The sequence below is a fragment of the Mya arenaria genome, chromosome 12 (genome assembly GCF_026914265.1).
Source record: "Mya arenaria isolate MELC-2E11 chromosome 12, ASM2691426v1".
NCBI lineage: Eukaryota > Metazoa > Mollusca > Bivalvia > Myida > Myidae > Mya > Mya arenaria.
Window position 1 is genome coordinate 51,516,395 of NC_069133.1, and position 18,513 is coordinate 51,534,907.

Consider the following 18,513-nt stretch of genomic DNA (forward strand, 5'->3'; position numbering starts at 1 on the left):
TCACACAGGATCCTCTATTTAACGTCCCGCTGACGATGTTTTTTGGTGGTGCGGCAGGGAATCGAGCCTGCGACCCCTGCATTGACAAGTGTGACACTAGACCACGGTGCACCACAACGCTTGCAAGAGCTTCAGTAACATTAACACATTTCAATAACACGAGAGTTATATAGTGGTCAACATGCATCAACAAGTGACATTATTGTCACTGGGGTGTGATAAAGTGTCAAGATTAGTCGTACATCGGATCCTTAAGTTCGACATAGATTGGAACAAGAAAATACCTCCGTTTGATGACAAGACCTGTTTTATTTTTCGCAAAACAAACGAGCAAATATTATGAGCACATTTAATTTAAGCACTAATACAAAATCATTCTTAAAGAACGTCAATGTACGATATATCCGCGCCATATCCTATCATTATCACCCTTTATTTTTATTTACAATATATCACAGTGTGTTAATAAGCATATGGTTCTAATCTGAGTATATAGACAATAACATGAACAATACAAGCATAATAACAGCATGTACATGTAGCTGGGGTAGTTCTTACAACAGCGTGGCAGTGGATGTGTTCGTTGTTATACAAGAGACGTAACTCAATGATTATTTACGCCAGAGTTATGGGAATTCCTGTACATATGCATTTCGTTTGTGGCAACATGAACGCCAAGTTTCATTAAATATAAATTATAACTTGAACACGTTTTGAGTAATTGCCAAGGTTAAAGTAGTTCCACTTTGACATAACAGACTAGGACAACGACACCACACACCACGGCTTACAAGTTACACAGACCCTTTCCTTCGAAAAACAGACTAGGGAAATAGTTCGAAAATAAATAAAAATATGTCCGTTTTTAACCAGTTAACTTGACCACAATTCTTTCAAATAAATATGATATACAACCACGGTTCTATACTGGTTCATAGGTCCGTGATAAAACAAGCAAATGGACAGAAATTCATTATTTTTGTTTTGGACTATGGACATTACAACTACATGTAGGACAATATACTACCACATTAGTCCCTAAATAAAAATATACCATACATATATGAAATTAAGTAAATGTTTAGCAAATAATAAAAAAAGCTACATAACCAATAAGTAAATGAATGCAAAAAACAACGACAAAAATGATTAAGTCATGGACAATTCTGCTGGATCTGAGAAATATACGATATCCACCCTGATCTGTCACAGTCAAAATGGCTGACACGTTTAACGCTGAGAAAATGTGGTGTTACTTGTGATGTAGCCACAATAATGAGCGTTCAAGGATACTGATCATCTGACAAGTGTTGTGTTTCCATCTAACGCCTCGAGCCTTCTAAGTATAAAATTCTTAAAAAAATTCTATGAATGACGTCCATGAATGTGTACAAGCTTGAGATACTGATTGTGAGCACTCGACATTACACTGAGAGGCAATGTACTATCTAATTGCACGCTGTGAAGCCAATGCCAATGGTGGCTTGCTTGTTCGAAATTTGGAAAGGGGAATTACCCATAAATTATTAAATTCAGAGTAATATCCATTACTTTATTTGTGCATAAGATTTTGAACCTTGCAACATGTGTACCAAGTTTCACTTGAATATGTGGAACACTTTTTAAGTTATTACGAAGGTTTAATTTTTTGCAGGCCCTTAACACTGCGAATGGCGACAAAGATACCACTACATGTATTAGAACATCTCATTTTCTGAATAGAAAACCAGGCAAAATTGTGACTTAAAATTCTAACCTTAGCTACCTTTCCTATCCATTACATAAAAAAACTAAGGAGGTCATGGATAAGTTTTTTGTTTTAAACAATGACAAAGCATATACTAGGCTTAATAATAATTTTACAATTATTTAAAATTGTTCGCCAATGAATAATTTCAAGGATCAATTATTAACACAGAAACACAGAGTACACTTTTGAAAGTGTTCACCAGGGATCCTTTTATCCTTGAACTGTCATGGCTTACGAGTTGATATTAAAATCTGTAAATATGGCACAAGAATGGAGACACGTGTGTATCAAATTATGAATTATCAAATAAAGGTATATGTAATTGCAAAATAATTATGACAAGTTTTCAACTGGTATTTGGATATATGAATATTCCAATGTACAGCATACAATGAACACATCAAAATATTTCAAACAAATTGAACCTCTGTTTCATATTATGTAAAATATCTACAAAGCTGAGAAATTGACATCCCTTTACCCGGTATATTTAAACTAGAACAAGCAAAGCTTTATATTATGCAAAACAATAACAAAGTTGGGAAATTAACATCCATGTACCTGGTTCTGACAGGATGACAGTAAAACATATAGTCACATACATTATTAATGTTTACGCAAATATTTCATGTAAGTAAAAGTGATTATATACAGCATGCATGTATCTTAGTACATGGTCAGGTATGCAGGATGTCGAGTCTTCAATGAATAGGAACTTTCTCGTTCTGAATCTGGAAGTAACAGGCCTGAAATACACACAAACACCTGTCAGATAAGTATAAACAATTATCAGTGATTTAAACAAGGAGGCTATATATACATGTAATTTGAATTCATAAACCAGTTCACAAGTGAATGTCAATGCCAGTCCATTTTTCATCATCATTCAAGGGCAATTGAAATGTCATAATTTGAGAAACATTTCAGCCAGAGTAACATGGGGCTCCTACACACTGTTCAATTTTAATGTGCTTGCACATCATTTAAGAAATGGCTTGCAATAAAATCCATCCTTAAGGCATCCGATTGACAAATAAGCTTGTCACACCACTGGCGCCAATGTTAAATTCTGATGCCTGGTGACATCATTAACCTTTGGAACCATTTGGTATTGAGTATTGCATACTGATTGTTCTGATATTTAATGTTTAGCTTAAGTAATATGATACTCCCGCCTCTAGAGTTTAATTATACTGTTATACTGCTAAACACACAGTTGTCTTGCTGCATTCCAGGTGTACATATGTAGATGAATAAATGGAATAGAAAATTTAGTTGACATATTGTATCTTCCATAAACACCAAACATTAAAACACTGATAACAAAAATTTATAATAAGTATCCTAAAACATGTTTTTATTAAATGTATAGCAGTTTGAACATTGTTCTTTATCTCAATTGAAATTGAATGAGATTAAATTCAATTATGACTATTTTGCAATCTTCCAGTACCAAAACAACTTGTTTCAAAGGATTGTTTTCTACACAATTTAAACATATTTTGTTCCTTCTCATAAAACCCGTTTAAAATGATATCAAAATAATATGGCGTCAAGAATCCATAATTCACTTAAGTGTATGTTGGTTACCTTAAGAGTTGTAAACATGATCCCAAGCTCCCCAAACTCTAGATGTGACTCCATCAGGTCATCAATGAAGGCGACTTCAGCCCCGAGGTGGTGGATACGGGCCCGTATCACGACATATTGGAATATTGGGAACAGGTCGTCCAGACACCAGGTGTGGCTCCCTCCCATCTCCGCTTCCACTGCCTGATTATAACACATTTATTTATATTAAATTACCATAACAATACTAATAAAGATGATCTCGACCTAATGTCAACTGATGCAGGCCCTAATTCCCACCTAATCAGGTTAAAATATACTTAAACTAGTACAATACTTGTCAATTTTGTGAATTCTTATTTAATTCATGAAGCAAAAAAGCCCCAACCTTTCTTAAAATATAAATTTAGGATTAAGGCACTCTGGCACAATTTATGGACAACATATTTTTCTTCACTCTCACAGATTTACCGTTTGGACACCTTTTTTATTTCTTGTCTTGGAATGAGCCAATTTTTGCGTAAATATCTGAAAACCAGTGATATAAGACTGCTGACAAACGATCAGATTACAGTTTTTCATATTTACATTAATAAAGGTAATGTTTAAGGTTTAAAGCGCGTCAGAATTTTTTGGCAGCAGTCTTATATCACTGGTTTCCATGCATTGTCGCAAAAATTGGCTCATTTTAAGACCAAACATTATTTTTTTTGTCAAATGTTTAATCTATGGGAGTGCAGCTTTAAAGTGACACAGTAATATCTGCCTGCAGTGAAAGGTGTTGTCAGGATGATGGCAATATGATGCACAGAGCATATTTGTGCAGTTTGTATAATGGGTTCTGGCACAATATCTCACCTGTGTAATGGCCAGGAATGTTCGTTCAATGACTTCCAGCTTCTCAAGGGGGCAAAATGCTGTGCTGTAATTATACAAAACAGGCCATCTTACAAAGTTGGAAGAAAAACAAGGCAGTCAAATTAACATTGCAGTCACTCCAATGAAGTAAGAATATGACTTCAAACTGATAGGATTTCTAGTCTTTTTTCTCATATCAAAGCTATTAGAGACATCCCTCAAAACAAGTCACATAATAAGACAATATCAATCAGTATGACCTACCTAATCTGCTGTAGGATTTCTATGGCTTGTGCATAACTGTGGTCTCGAATAGTGGACAGCCTCTGGAAAAAAATAACAGAAGGTCATAATGACAGTGAGGGTATATCTGTTTGATTTTCAGCTCTGGAGATTAAACATGTACATGTAGTTGACATTGACGTTCTATCTTCTATAGACTATATATTTGGTTGACATTGACATACTATGTTCTAGAGATACATGTAGTTGACATTGACATACCATGTTCTAGAGATACATGTAGTTGACATTGACATACCCTGTTCTAGAGATACATGTAGTTGACATTGACATACTATGTTCTAGAGATACATGTAGTTGACATTGACATACCATGTTCTAGAGATACATGTAGTTGACATTGACATACCATGTTTTAGAGATACATGTAGTTGACATTGACATACCATGTTCTAAAGAATAGGCATGTAGTTGACATTAACATACCATTTTCTATTGATTAAACATGTAGTTGACATTGACATACCATGTTTAAGATATTTAACATGTAATTGACATTGACATACCATTTTCTATTGATTTAACATGTAGTTGACATTGACAAACAATGTTTAAGATATTTAACATGTAGTTGACTATGACATACCATTTTCTGTTGATTTAACATGTAGTTGACATTGACATACAATGTTTAAGATATTTAACATGTAGTTGACATTGACATACCATTTTCTATTGATTAAACATGTAGTTGACATTTACATACCATGTTTAAGATATTTAACATGTAGTTAACATTGACATACCATTTTCAATCGATTAAACATGTAGTTGACATCAACATACCATGTTCTAGATTTTTAACATGTAGTTGACATTGACATACCATTTTCTATTGATTTTACATGAAGTTGACATTGACATACCGTTTTCTATTGATTTTACATGTAGTTGACATTGACATACCATTTTCTATTGATTTTACATATAGTTGACATTGGCATACCATTTTCTATTGATTAAACATGTAGTTGACATTGACATACCATGTTTTCGATATTTAACATGTAGATGACATTGACATACCATTTTCTATTGATTTTACATGTAGTTGACATTGACATATCATTTTCTATTGATTTTACATGTAGTTGACATTGACATACCATTTTCTATTGATTTTACATGTAGTTGATATTGAGATAGTATTTTCTATTTATTTTACATGTAGTTGACATTGACATACCATGTATTAACATGTAGTTGACATTGACATACCATTTTCTATTTATTAAACATGTAGTTGACATTGACATACCATGTTTAAGATATTTAACATGTAGTTGACATTGATATTCCATTTTCTATTGATTAAACATGTAGTTGACATTTACATACCATGTTTAAGATATTGAACATGTAGTTGACATTGACATACCATTTTCTATTGATTAAACATGTAGTTGACATTGACATACAATGTTTTAGATATTTAACATGCAGTTGACATCGACATACCATGTTCTAGATTTTTAACATGTAGTTGACATTGACATACCATTTTCTATTGAGTAAACATGTAGTTGACATTGACATACTGTTTTCTATAGATTTTACATGTATTTGACATTGACATACCATTTTCTATTGATTTTACATGTAGTTGACATTGACATACCATTTTCTATTGATTATTAATCTTGTGCTGTCTTTGACATTGGCATACTATGTTCTATAGATTAAACATGTAGTTGAAATTCATTTAAAATGCTTACAGCATAAAATATCAAACAATTGACACATGTTCAAAATACTAAACATTTATTTGACACGGTTAAAGCATGTTCTATAGACTAAACACGTAGTTGACATTCACGTACCGTGTCCTTTTTCTTGAACAAGTCTTCATTGAAACACCAGAACTGCCTGTAACACAAAACAACCTCTTTACACATTATCATGTATTATTGCATAACTAAAACATGTTATTAAAATTTAGTATGTGTATTTTGTGAAGTCCAAATAAAACCTCTTTATATTCTAGCATGCAATTTTGCATAAATGTATTACATTTATTTCAGATCTAACTAAATGGTTGAACATAAATAATAGATTAGTTATGTCAAATACCCCACATAACAGAACAAAATCAATCAAGGTATCTTCAGGACAATGCCCATTTTCTTATTTATTTAAATCACATCATGTAATAACATTGTAATCCTCATAGCATATGTAATTGAGTTACTGAAGTGAGGTTCTGTTTGCATCCCTCAAAATTTCTACTGCATTTGAAAGAGGCACATCTGAGACACAAGAGAAATCCATTTTAGAGGCAAAGACGGATATAAACCACATGAACATACTGTTCAATGCCGAGGTACGCCATAAGTGCCATGTCACCCTGGCGGTTGAGTTTCTGTGTACGTTCCCAGTAACGCTCATCGTCTCGGTCACAGTACAAGGCATACAAGTCAAACAAGGCTGGGTAGATACGGGGCAGTAATGCAGTGTGAAGGATACCAGCAGCTGACATAACACACCTGAAAAAGAGACACAAGAAATAGGCTACAATAAATGTAACATGCATCAATGTGGACACTGCAAAGGGCATACAGAATAAACATCAGTGGGTAGATCAGTAGTAAAGAAAAAATTCCTGCCCATCCATATGCCAGTGGACATACCCCAAAGTAATAATCTTGGAAATAAAAATCTGGTTAAAAAGTTTTTTGTCCTCTTATTTAAAGATGTACACTTACACAGGGTAGTCCTCTTCCTCTGTCTCTGATACTTGTCTCTGAATGAAGCCCCCACAGTCACTGAATGGGGTTCCCGCACGGTTGGATTTCTCCGGGTACAGGTATGTTGCCTTCCCATCAGTTGGTAACTCTGGAAACAGGATCCTTAAGACAAAAGATGAACAATAGTTTTAAACAGTTGATAACAGCACAAATTTTGTAAAAGCTAGCTGTATGTTAAATGCAGAAAAAATAAACAAATTCTTATACCACCCTTTGTACAAAGGAAAAGTCTAAGTTGGACAAGATTAAAAAAATGTTTTATAATAATCTATCTTATTTAATCTTAATACAAATGACTTCAATGTGATAATAAAGTAACATAATACACATGTTACTTTAAATAGTAACATTTTACTATAGAAATTCGTTCCCAAAATAATGATTATCGTCTCCGCCCGTGAGATTATCACGGCAAGTCAGGAAGATTATGGCATAATTGCCTGACGAAGATGAGAACGTGCACACTGACGTCATTTTCAGAAAAATAAAAATGGCCGCCGTATACTTGGTAGGCAAACATTTAAACATTAAAAGCTCTAATGGGATTAAAATGGAACTATCAGTGCAATACTAGTGAAATTAGTTTTACCAATAATGACACCTTCTGTGTTTCAGTAACAAGTACTACCCGAAACCGTACCGGATGTTTAATTTCGGTAAAGGTCATAAAGCAGTGAGACAAGGAAATGTTAAATGAAACGTTTTGTTTTACTTTATTCCCCGAGAAATGTTAATTATTCCAGCGAAATGGCTAGATTCATTCAAGCCAAGATTCTTATGAAAGGGCCCCTAGGCTTGATCGACCCTAGCTGTGCTCAACTATTGAAATGAACATCACTATCAGCCGATGTAAAACAGGAAATATTTGAAGAATGGAAAAATTGCAAGCTTATTCTGAAAACACGTACGAAAAGGTTTGCTATTTTGATTTCACTTGTCACTCATCATTTTTCGCAGCTAATGCATTTCAAAAACCATTTTATTATATCACTTTTTTAATACTTTCAGACAACATGTTAATTACAGTATATGACATATCGATATCCTTCATTATTTCACAAAATCATGTGTTTCAATCCATTTGAAATCATTGACAAATGACAAAACATATCTATTATACAGGATAATACATGGTTGACCATGGCTTTTGGTTGATAATTGCCCCAGTGAAAATAATTGCCCTCGGGCAATTATTCCTTTCACTGGGGCAATTATAAACCAAAAGCCATGGTCAACCATGTATTATTCTATAAATAATACATATCATTATATACCTGCAGACCCTGTTTATCCAGCTTGTGTAGTAATATATATGAACACAAACCTGCAGATCCTGTATATCAGGTTAGTGTAATAATGGGTATCAACACATACCTGCAGATCCTGTATATCAGGTTAGTGTAATAATGGGTATCAACACATACCTACAGACCCTGTATATCAGGTTAGTGTAATAATGGGTATCAACACATACCTGCAGACCCTGTATATCAGGTTAGTGTAATAATGGGTATCAATACATACCTGCAGATCCTGTATATCAGGTTAGTGTAATAATGGGTATCAACACATACCTGCAGATCCTGTATATCAGGTTAGTGTAATAATGGGTATCAACACATACCTACAGACCCTGTATATCAGGTTAGTGTAATAATGGGTATCAACACATACCTGCAGACCCTGTATATCAGGTTAGTGTAATAATGGGTATCAATACATACCTGCAGATCCTGTATATCAGGTTAGTGTAATAATGGGTATCAATACATACCTGCAGACCCTGTATATCAGGTTAGTGTAATAATGGGTATCAATACATACCTGCAGACCCTGTATATCAGGTAAGTGTAATAATGGGTATCAACACATACCTGCAGACCCTGTATATCAGGTTAGTGTAATAATGGGTATCAACACATACCTGCAGACCCTGTAAATCAGGTTAGTGAAATAATGGGTATCAATACATACCTGCAGACCCTGTATATCTGGTTAGTGTAATAATGGGTATCAATACATACCTGCAGACCCTGTATATCAGGTTAGTGTAATAATGGGTATCAACATATACCTGCAGATCCTGTATATCAGGTTAGTGTAATAATGGATATCAACACATACCTGCAGACCCTGTATATCAGGTTAGTGTAATAATGGGTATCAATACATACCTGCAGATCCTGTATATCAGGTTAGTGTAATAATGGGTATCAATACATACCTGAAGAGCCTGTATATCAGGTTAGTGTAATAATGGGTATCAATACATACCTGCAGACCCTGTTTATCAGGTTAGTGTAATAATGGATATCAACACATACCTGCAGACCCTGTATATCTGGTTAGTGTAATAATGGGTATCAACACAAACCTGCAGATCCTGTATATCAGGTTAGTGTAATAATGGGTATCAATACATACCTGCAGATCCTGTATATCAGGTTAGTGTAATAATGGGTATCAATACATACCTGCATACCCTGTATATCTGGCTAGTGAAGCAATTCAAATCAACACAAACTTGCAGACCCTGTATATCAAGTTAGTGTAATAATGGGTATCAATACATACCTGCAGACCCTGTATATCTGGCTAGTGAAGTAATTCAAATCAACACATACTAGCAGACCCTGTATATCTGGCTAGTGAAGTAATTCAAATCAACACATACTTGCAGACCCTGTATATCTGGCTAGTGAAGTAATTCAAATCACAAACTTGCAGACCCTGTATATCAAGTTAGTGTAATAATGGGTATCAATACATACCTGCAGACCCTGTATATCTGGCTAGTGAAGTAATTCAAATCAACACAAACTTGCAGACCCTGTATATCAAGTTAGTGTAATAATGGGTATCAATACATACCTGCAGACCCTGTATATCTGGCTAGTGAAGTAATTCAAATCAACACATACTAGCAGACCCTGTATATCTGGCTAGTGAAGTAATTCAAATCAACACATACCTGCAGACCCTGTATATCTGGCTAGTGAAGTAATTCAAATCAACACATACTTGCAGACCCTGTATATCTGGCTAGTGAAGTAATTCAAATCAACACAAACTTGCAGACCCTGTATATCTGGCTAGTGAAGTAATTCAAATCAACACATACTTGCAGATCCTGTATATCTGGCTAGTGAAGTAATTCAAATCAACACATACCTGCAGACCCTGTATATCTGGCTAGTGAAGTAATTCAAATCAACACATACTTGCAGATCCTGTATATCTGGCTAGTGAAGTAATTCAAATCAACACATACTTGCAGATCCTGTATATCAAGTTAGTGTAATAATGGGTATCAATACATACCTGCAGACCCTGTATATCAGGTTAGTGTAATAATGGGTATCAATACATACCTGCAGATCCTGTATATCAGGTTAGTGTAATAATGGGTATCAATACATACCTGAAGAGCCTGTATATCAGGTTAGTGTAATAATGGGTATCAATACATACCTGCAGACCCTGTATATCAGGTTAGTGTAATAATGGATATCAACACATACCTGCAGACCCTGTATATCTGGTTAGTGTAATAATGGGTATCAACACAAACCTGCAGATCCTGTATATCAGGTTAGTGTAATAATGGGTATCAATACATACCTGCAGATCCTGTATATCAGGTTAGTGTAATAATGGGTATCAATACATACCTGCATACCCTGTATATCTGGCTAGTGAAGCAATTCAAATCAACACAAACTTGCAGACCCTGTATATCAAGTTAGTGTAATAATGGGTATCAATACATACCTGCAGACCCTGTATATCTGGCTAGTGAAGTAATTCAAATCAACACATACTAGCAGACCCTGTATATCTGGCTAGTGAAGTAATTCAAATCAACACATACTTGCAGACCCTGTATATCTGGCTAGTGAAGTAATTCAAATCACAAACTTGCAGACCCTGTATATCAAGTTAGTGTAATAATGGGTATCAATACATACCTGCAGACCCTGTATATCTGGCTAGTGAAGTAATTCAAATCAACACAAACTTGCAGACCCTGTATATCAAGTTAGTGTAATAATGGGTATCAATACATACCTGCAGACCCTGTATATCTGGCTAGTGAAGTAATTCAAATCAACACATACTAGCAGACCCTGTATATCTGGCTAGTGAAGTAATTCAAATCAACACATACTTGCAGACCCTGTATATCAGGTTAGTGTAATAATGGGTATCAATACATACCTGCATACCCTGTATATCTGGCTAGTGAAGTAATTCAAATCAACACATACTAGCAGACCCTGTATATCTGGCTAGTGAAGTAATTCAAATCAACACATATTTGCAGACCCTGTATATCTGGCTAGTGAAGTAATTCAAATCAACACAAACTTGCAGACCCTGTATATCTGGCTAGTGAAGTAATTCAAATCAATACATACTTGCAGACCCTGTATATCTGGCTAGTGAAGTAATTCAAATCAACACATACCTGCAGACCCTGTATATCTGGCTAGTGAAGTAATTCAAATCAACACATACTTGCAGATCCTGTATATCTGGCTAGTGAAGTAATTCAAATCAACACATACTTGCAGATCCTGTATATCAAGTTAGTGTAATAATGGGTATCAATACATACCTGCAGACCCTGTATATCTGGCTAGTGAAGTAATTCAAATCAACACATACTTGCAGATCCTGTATATCAGGTTAGTGTAATAATGGGTATCAATACATACCTGCAGACCCTGTATATCTGGCTAGTGAAGTAATTCAAATCAACACATACTTGCAGACCCTGTATATCAAGTTAGTGTAATAATGGGTATCAACACAAACCTGCAGACCCTGTATATCAGGTTAGTGTAATAATGGGTATCAATACATACCTGCAGACCCTGTATATCTGGCTAGTGAAGTAATTCAAATCAATACATAGCTGCAGACCCTGTATATCTGGCTAGTGAAGTAATTCAAATCAACACATACTTGCAGACCCTGTATATCAGGTTAGTGTAGTAATGGGTATCAATACATAGCTGCAGACCCTGTATATCTGGCTAGTGAAGTAATTCAAATCAATACATACTTGCAGACCCTGTATATCTGGCTAGTGAAGTAATTCAAATCAACACATACCTGCAGACCCTGTATATCTGGCTAGTGAAGTAATTCAAATCAACACATACTTGCAGATCCTGTATATCTGGCTAGTGAAGTAATTCAAATCAACACATACTTGCAGATCCTGTATATCAAGTTAGTGTAATAATGGGTATCAATACATACCTGCAGACCCTGTATATCTGGCTAGTGAAGTAATTCAAATCAACACATACTTGCAGATCCTGTATATCAGGTTAGTGTAATAATGGGTATCAATACATACCTGCAGACCCTGTATATCTGGCTAGTGAAGTAATTCAAATCAACACATACTTGCAGACCCTGTATATCAAGTTAGTGTAATAATGGGTATCAACACAAACCTGCAGACCCTGTATATCAGGTTAGTGTAATAATGGGTATCAATACATACCTGCAGACCCTGTATATCTGGCTAGTGAAGTAATTCAAATCAATACATAGCTGCAGACCCTGTATATCTGGCTAGTGAAGTAATTCAAATCAACACATACTTGCAGACCCTGTATATCAGGTTAGTGTAGTAATGGGTATCAATACATAGCTGCAGACCCTGTATATCTGGCTAGTGAAGTAATTCAAATCAACACATACTTGCAGACCCTGTATATCTGGCTAGTGAAGTAATTCAAATCAACACATACTTGCAGACCCTGTATATCAGGTTAGTGTAGTAATGGGTATCAATTAGGGATGAAAACGAATATTCGAATATTCGATCAAACGTTTGGTATTCGAATGTTAAAATCGATATTCGAATATTCGATGTTTTTTGTATAAAAAATAAAATAATATAACTATTGCCTCGAAATGTGCTGTTTTGTTTTTATAAGGAGTGACCCCTTATGCCAGAGGCGTGAATGTGATGACAAATACACTATATCCGCGTCATATGTCAATTAGGGATACATCGTCGGTGATTATAAACAGTCCCCGTAATTTTACGAAAACTGGCAAGTAGACAAGTGACATCAAAGAAGTTTCAATAGTTTTCAGTATATCCAAATGACCATGCAAATAAAGGATTTACGGCATCGGCCCCCACAGCAATGTGTTGGCTTGGCTGCAATATAGCTCAAATTGCCTTGATGATATGAATGACATTTTCTAGTTATGGGCTATAGCTCAAATTGCCTTGATGATATGAATGACATTTTCTAGTTATGTGCTAACAAACTGTTTTCCATGCTTCGATATAACATCCGTGCTTTAAAATGTAACTGTATATGAAAGCGTTTTATGATATATTTTCTGTATTGTTATACAATAGATTAGTCAGAATTCTTTTTTTTTCGTTTTATTATTTTACCATTTCCCGAGTTGGGTTGATTTTCCAAAGGTTATATTTAGTAGAAGTCAATTCCCGAACGAAGCTGCCCGTCCTACATAACAACCCTGAGATCCGGTTCGCGGCATTCAACCGAAAATTTACGATCTTCCCCTTGTTTACAAATATTAATGCAGTGGAATGGAAATTATTATTGAAGTTGTTTTCTGTATGTTCAAAACCTATTGCTTTTTATTTGATTGTTTTGCTTCTGAAAATTGGGAATTTCAGTGGCTGAGTTTGTGAAAAATAAGGGTCCGTCGCGTGAACCGGCTACGACAAGGAAGGGTTAAAATGCACCGGCTATTACTACAGTGAATACTAATAATAGTTTACTGCACTTCTAAAATATTAATGTTGGTAATCGAATATTCGAATATTCGATCGAAAGAATTACCGAATATTCGAATATCAGTTTTGCCATTCGTTTGCATCCCTAGTATCAATACATACCTGCAGACCCTGTATATCTGGCTAGTGAAGTAATTCAAATCAACACATATTTGCAGACCCTGTATATCTGGCTAGTGAAGTAATTCAAATCAACACATACTTGCAGACCCTGTATATCAGGTTAGTGTAGTAATGGGTATCAATACATACCTGCAGACCCTGTATATCTGGCTAGTGAAGTAATTCAAATCAACACATACTTGCAGACCCTGTATATCAGGTTAGTGTAGTAATGGGTATCAATACATACCTGCAGACCCTGTATATCTGGCTAGTGAAATAATTCAAATCAACACATATTTGCAGACCCTGTATATCTGGCTAGTGAAGTAATTCAAATCAACACATACTTGCAGACCCTGTATATCTGGCAAGTAAAGTAATTCAAATCAACACATACTTGCAGACCCTTTATATCAAGTTAGTGTAATAATGGGTATCAACGAATATTCGATCAAATGTTTGGTATTCAAATGTCAAAATCGGTATTCGAATATTCGAAAAAAAAAGTTGAATAAATAGAAAAAAACACATTTGACCTACAACGCTGCTATTGTGTATATAGTTTGTTTGTCATGTTTTTACAATGATTGGCCCCTAATGCCAGAGGTGTGAATGTGATGACAATACACTTAACACTCGTCATATGTCATTTAGGGACATATCGTCGGGTACTATAAAAAGTCCCCTTAATTTTACAACTAGCTATTGGACAAGTGACACCCAAAATATTTCGGTAAATTTAAATGCCTTTGCCAATTAAGGATTTAAGGAATAAGTCTTCACACTAATGTGCTGTCTTGATTGCAAATTAAGCTGTGCAACATTGCTCAAATCGCCGTGATACTATGTATGGCATGTGCTACAATAATGTAGTTACATGTAGTTAAATGTATGTGCTGTTAACTGTTTTCCATGTTTCAATGCACTGTTCTTGCTTTGAAATGTAACTGTATAGTATAGCATTTTAGGATATATTTCCTCTCTTGATGTACAATAGAAGAATCAAATTCATATATGTTTTCGTTTATTGTTTCACTAGTTCCTGAGTTGGTTTGGTATATAAAGTAGAGGTCTATCCCAGAACGAGGCTGCTCATCCTACGAAAAGACCCTCCATTGGCTCATTACGCCATTTGGTAAGGAATCCATCTGATTTCACATTGTTTTACAATATGAAGGCAGCGGAATTATTCAATTTTGATTTTTGATTGTTCATACCGGTAATGTATTACCTTTTTCTATGTAAAAATGGTGAATTTCAGAGGCTCATTTTGGGAAACTCCGGGTCCGCCGCGCGTACTTGCTAAGACAAAGTAGGATAAAAATGCCTTGGCTATTACTTAAGCGAATGATGATAATAGTTTACTACAACTTCTAAAAGATGTATTTTGGTTATCGAATATTCGAATATTTGATCGAAAGAATTACCGAATATTCGAATATCAATTTTGCACTATTCGTTTGCATCCCTAGTATCAACACAATCCTGCAGACCCTGTATATCAGGTTAGTGTACTACTGGGTATCAACACATACCTGCAGACCCTGTATATCAGGTTAGCGTAATAGTGGATATCAACACATACCTGCAGACCCTGTATATCAGGTTAGCGTAATAGTGGATATCAACACATACCTGCAGACCCTGTATATCAGGTTAGTGTAATAATTGGTATCAACACATACCTGCAGACCCTGTATATCAGGTTAGTGTAATAATGGATATCAACACATACCTGCAGACCCTGTATATCAGGTTAGTGTAATAATGGGTATCAACACATACCTGCAGACCCTGTATATCAGGTTAGTGTAATAATGGATATCAACACATACCTGCAGACCCTGTTTATCAGGTTAGTGTAATATAGGATATCAACACATACCTGCAGACCCTGTTTATCAGGTAAGTGTAATAATGGGTATCAACACATACCTGCAGACCCTGCTTATCAGGTTAGTGTAATAATGGATATCAACACATACCTGCAGACCCTGTTTATCAGGTAAGTGTAATAATGGATATCAACACATACCTGCAGACCCTGTTTATCAGGTTAGTGTAATAATGGGTATCAACACATACCTGCAGACCCTGTTTATCAGGTTAGTGTAATAATGGATATCAACACATACCTGCAGACCCTGTTTATCAGGTTAGTGTAATAATGGATATCAACACATACCTGCAGACCCTGTTTATCAGGTAAGTGTAATAATGGGTATCAACACATACCTGCAGACCCTGTATATCTGGATAAGTGTAATAATGGCTATCAATACATACCTGCACAACCTGTATATCAGGTAAGTGTAATAATGAATATCAACACATACCTGCAGACCTTGTATATCAGGTTAGTGTAATAGTGGGTAACAACACAAACCTGCAGAGCCTGTATATCAGGTTAGTGTAATAATGGGTACCAATACATTCCTGAAGAGCTTCTATATCAGGTTAGTGTAATAATGAATATAAATACATACCTACCGACCCTGTATATCAGGTAAGTGTAATAATGGATACCAATACATACCTGCAGACCCTGTATATCAGGCTAGTGCAATAATCAATATTAAAACATATCTACAGAGCCTGTATATCAGGTAAGTGTAATAATGGATACCAATACATACCTGCACAGCCTCTATATCAGGTTAGTGTAATAATCGATATTAAAACATACCTACAGACTCTGTATATCTGGCTAGTGTCATAATGGATACCAATATATACATGCAGAACCTGTATATCAGGTAAGTGTAATAATGGATATCAATACATACCTGTAGAGGCTGTATATCAGGTCAGTGTAATAATTGGTATCAATACATACCTGCAGAGCCTGTATATCAGGTTAGTGTTATAATGGGTATCAACACATACCTGCAGACTCTGTCTATCTGGCTAGTGTTATAATGGATATCAATACACACCTGCAAAGCCTGTATATCAGGTAAGTGTAATAATGGATATCAATACATACCTGATGAGGCTGTATATCAGGTTAGTGTAATAATCGATACCAATACATACCTGCAGAGCCTCTATATCAGGTTAGTGTAATAATCGATATTAAAACATACCTACAGACCCTGTATATCTGGCTAGTGTCATAATGGATATCAATACATACCTGCAGAGTCTGTATATCAGGTAAGTGTAATAATGGATATCAATACATACCTGCAGAGCCTGTATATCAGGTTAGTGTAATAATTGGTATCAATACATAACTGTAGAGCCTTTATAGACAACTAGTGTAATAATTAATATCAATACATACCTGCAGACCCTGTATATCCGGTTAGTGTATGACCGTATCTCCTGTATGGCGTGCATGAGGAGGCGAGGATGAGCCCCAATACCCACGTACGCTGCCCTGAACATCTCCACCAGGCTGAACAACAACTGGCCAAGCGGGTGGTGGGTGGTGCCAAATGCCTGATGTATAGACATATATTATCCTTCATCAGACATCCTACTCTATAGTACAGTATCATGAACAACAACACTGTGTGCAGACGACACTGAACGTCTGTTTCCTCTTTATGAGGCACAATATAGTATTACACTTGGTAGATGCACAAAAGAAACAAATTAATTTAAATGCATCATTATATTTAACTCATTTGATTTTAAAGATCAAAACAAGCATATGATTTGTGTACAGATAAAAAAAACAAGAAAAAGTTACAGCCCGGACACGACAACCTATACGCTATGTCCTTATATGCAGCATTCCATTGTGAATAAACACTAAGTGTGACCTTGACCTTAGAGGTAGGGAAACGGGTCCTGCACGCAACACGTGGTCTTGGTATTTGGAACACATGTGGCAAGTTATTTTAAAATGTGTCCATACAAGGGAAAGTTACAGCCCGGACAGGATAACCTCTACGCTATGTCCTTATATGCAGCATTCCATTGTGAATAAACACTAAGTGTGACCTTGACCTTAGAGGTAGGGAGAAGGGTCTTACACGCGACACATCGTCTTGGTATGTGGAACACATGTGGCAAGTTATTTTAATATCTGTTGATACAAGGGAAAGTTACAGCCCGGACACGACAACCTATACTCTATGTCCTTATATGCAGCATTCCATTGTGAATAAACACCTAAGTGTGACCTTGACCTTAGAAGTAGGGACACGGGTCTTGCACGCGACACGTCGTCTTGGTATGTGGAACACATGTGGCAAGTTATTTTAAAACCTGTCCTTACAAGGGAAAGTTAAAGCCCGGACACGACAACCTATACTCTATGTCCTTATATGCAGCACTCCATTGTGAATAAACACTAAGTGTGACCTTGACCTTAGAGGTAGGGACACGGGTCTTGCACGCGACACGTCGTCTTTGTATGTGGAACACATGTG

At 35.7% G+C, this 18,513-nt stretch overlaps 1 protein-coding gene across 1 annotated transcript in view; it reads right to left on the reverse strand.

Annotated features, from left to right (window-relative positions):
• Positions 1–289: 289 nt before the first annotated feature.
• LOC128211280 (alsin-like) overlaps positions 290–18,513 on the reverse strand; it is a 69,177-nt gene continuing 50,953 nt past the window's right edge. The window contains exons 28-35 of the mRNA XM_052915895.1: positions 17,418–17,575; positions 7,183–7,326; positions 6,787–6,963; positions 6,301–6,346; positions 4,442–4,503; positions 4,178–4,241; positions 3,341–3,523; positions 290–2,496 (exon numbers count right to left, since the gene is read on the reverse strand). Coding sequence (XP_052771855.1) covers positions 2,452–2,496; positions 3,341–3,523; positions 4,178–4,241; positions 4,442–4,503; positions 6,301–6,346; positions 6,787–6,963; positions 7,183–7,326; positions 17,418–17,575 — 879 coding nt within the window. The 3' untranslated portion in view covers positions 290–2,451. The remainder of the gene's footprint in view (positions 2,497–3,340; positions 3,524–4,177; positions 4,242–4,441; positions 4,504–6,300; positions 6,347–6,786; positions 6,964–7,182; positions 7,327–17,417; positions 17,576–18,513) is intronic.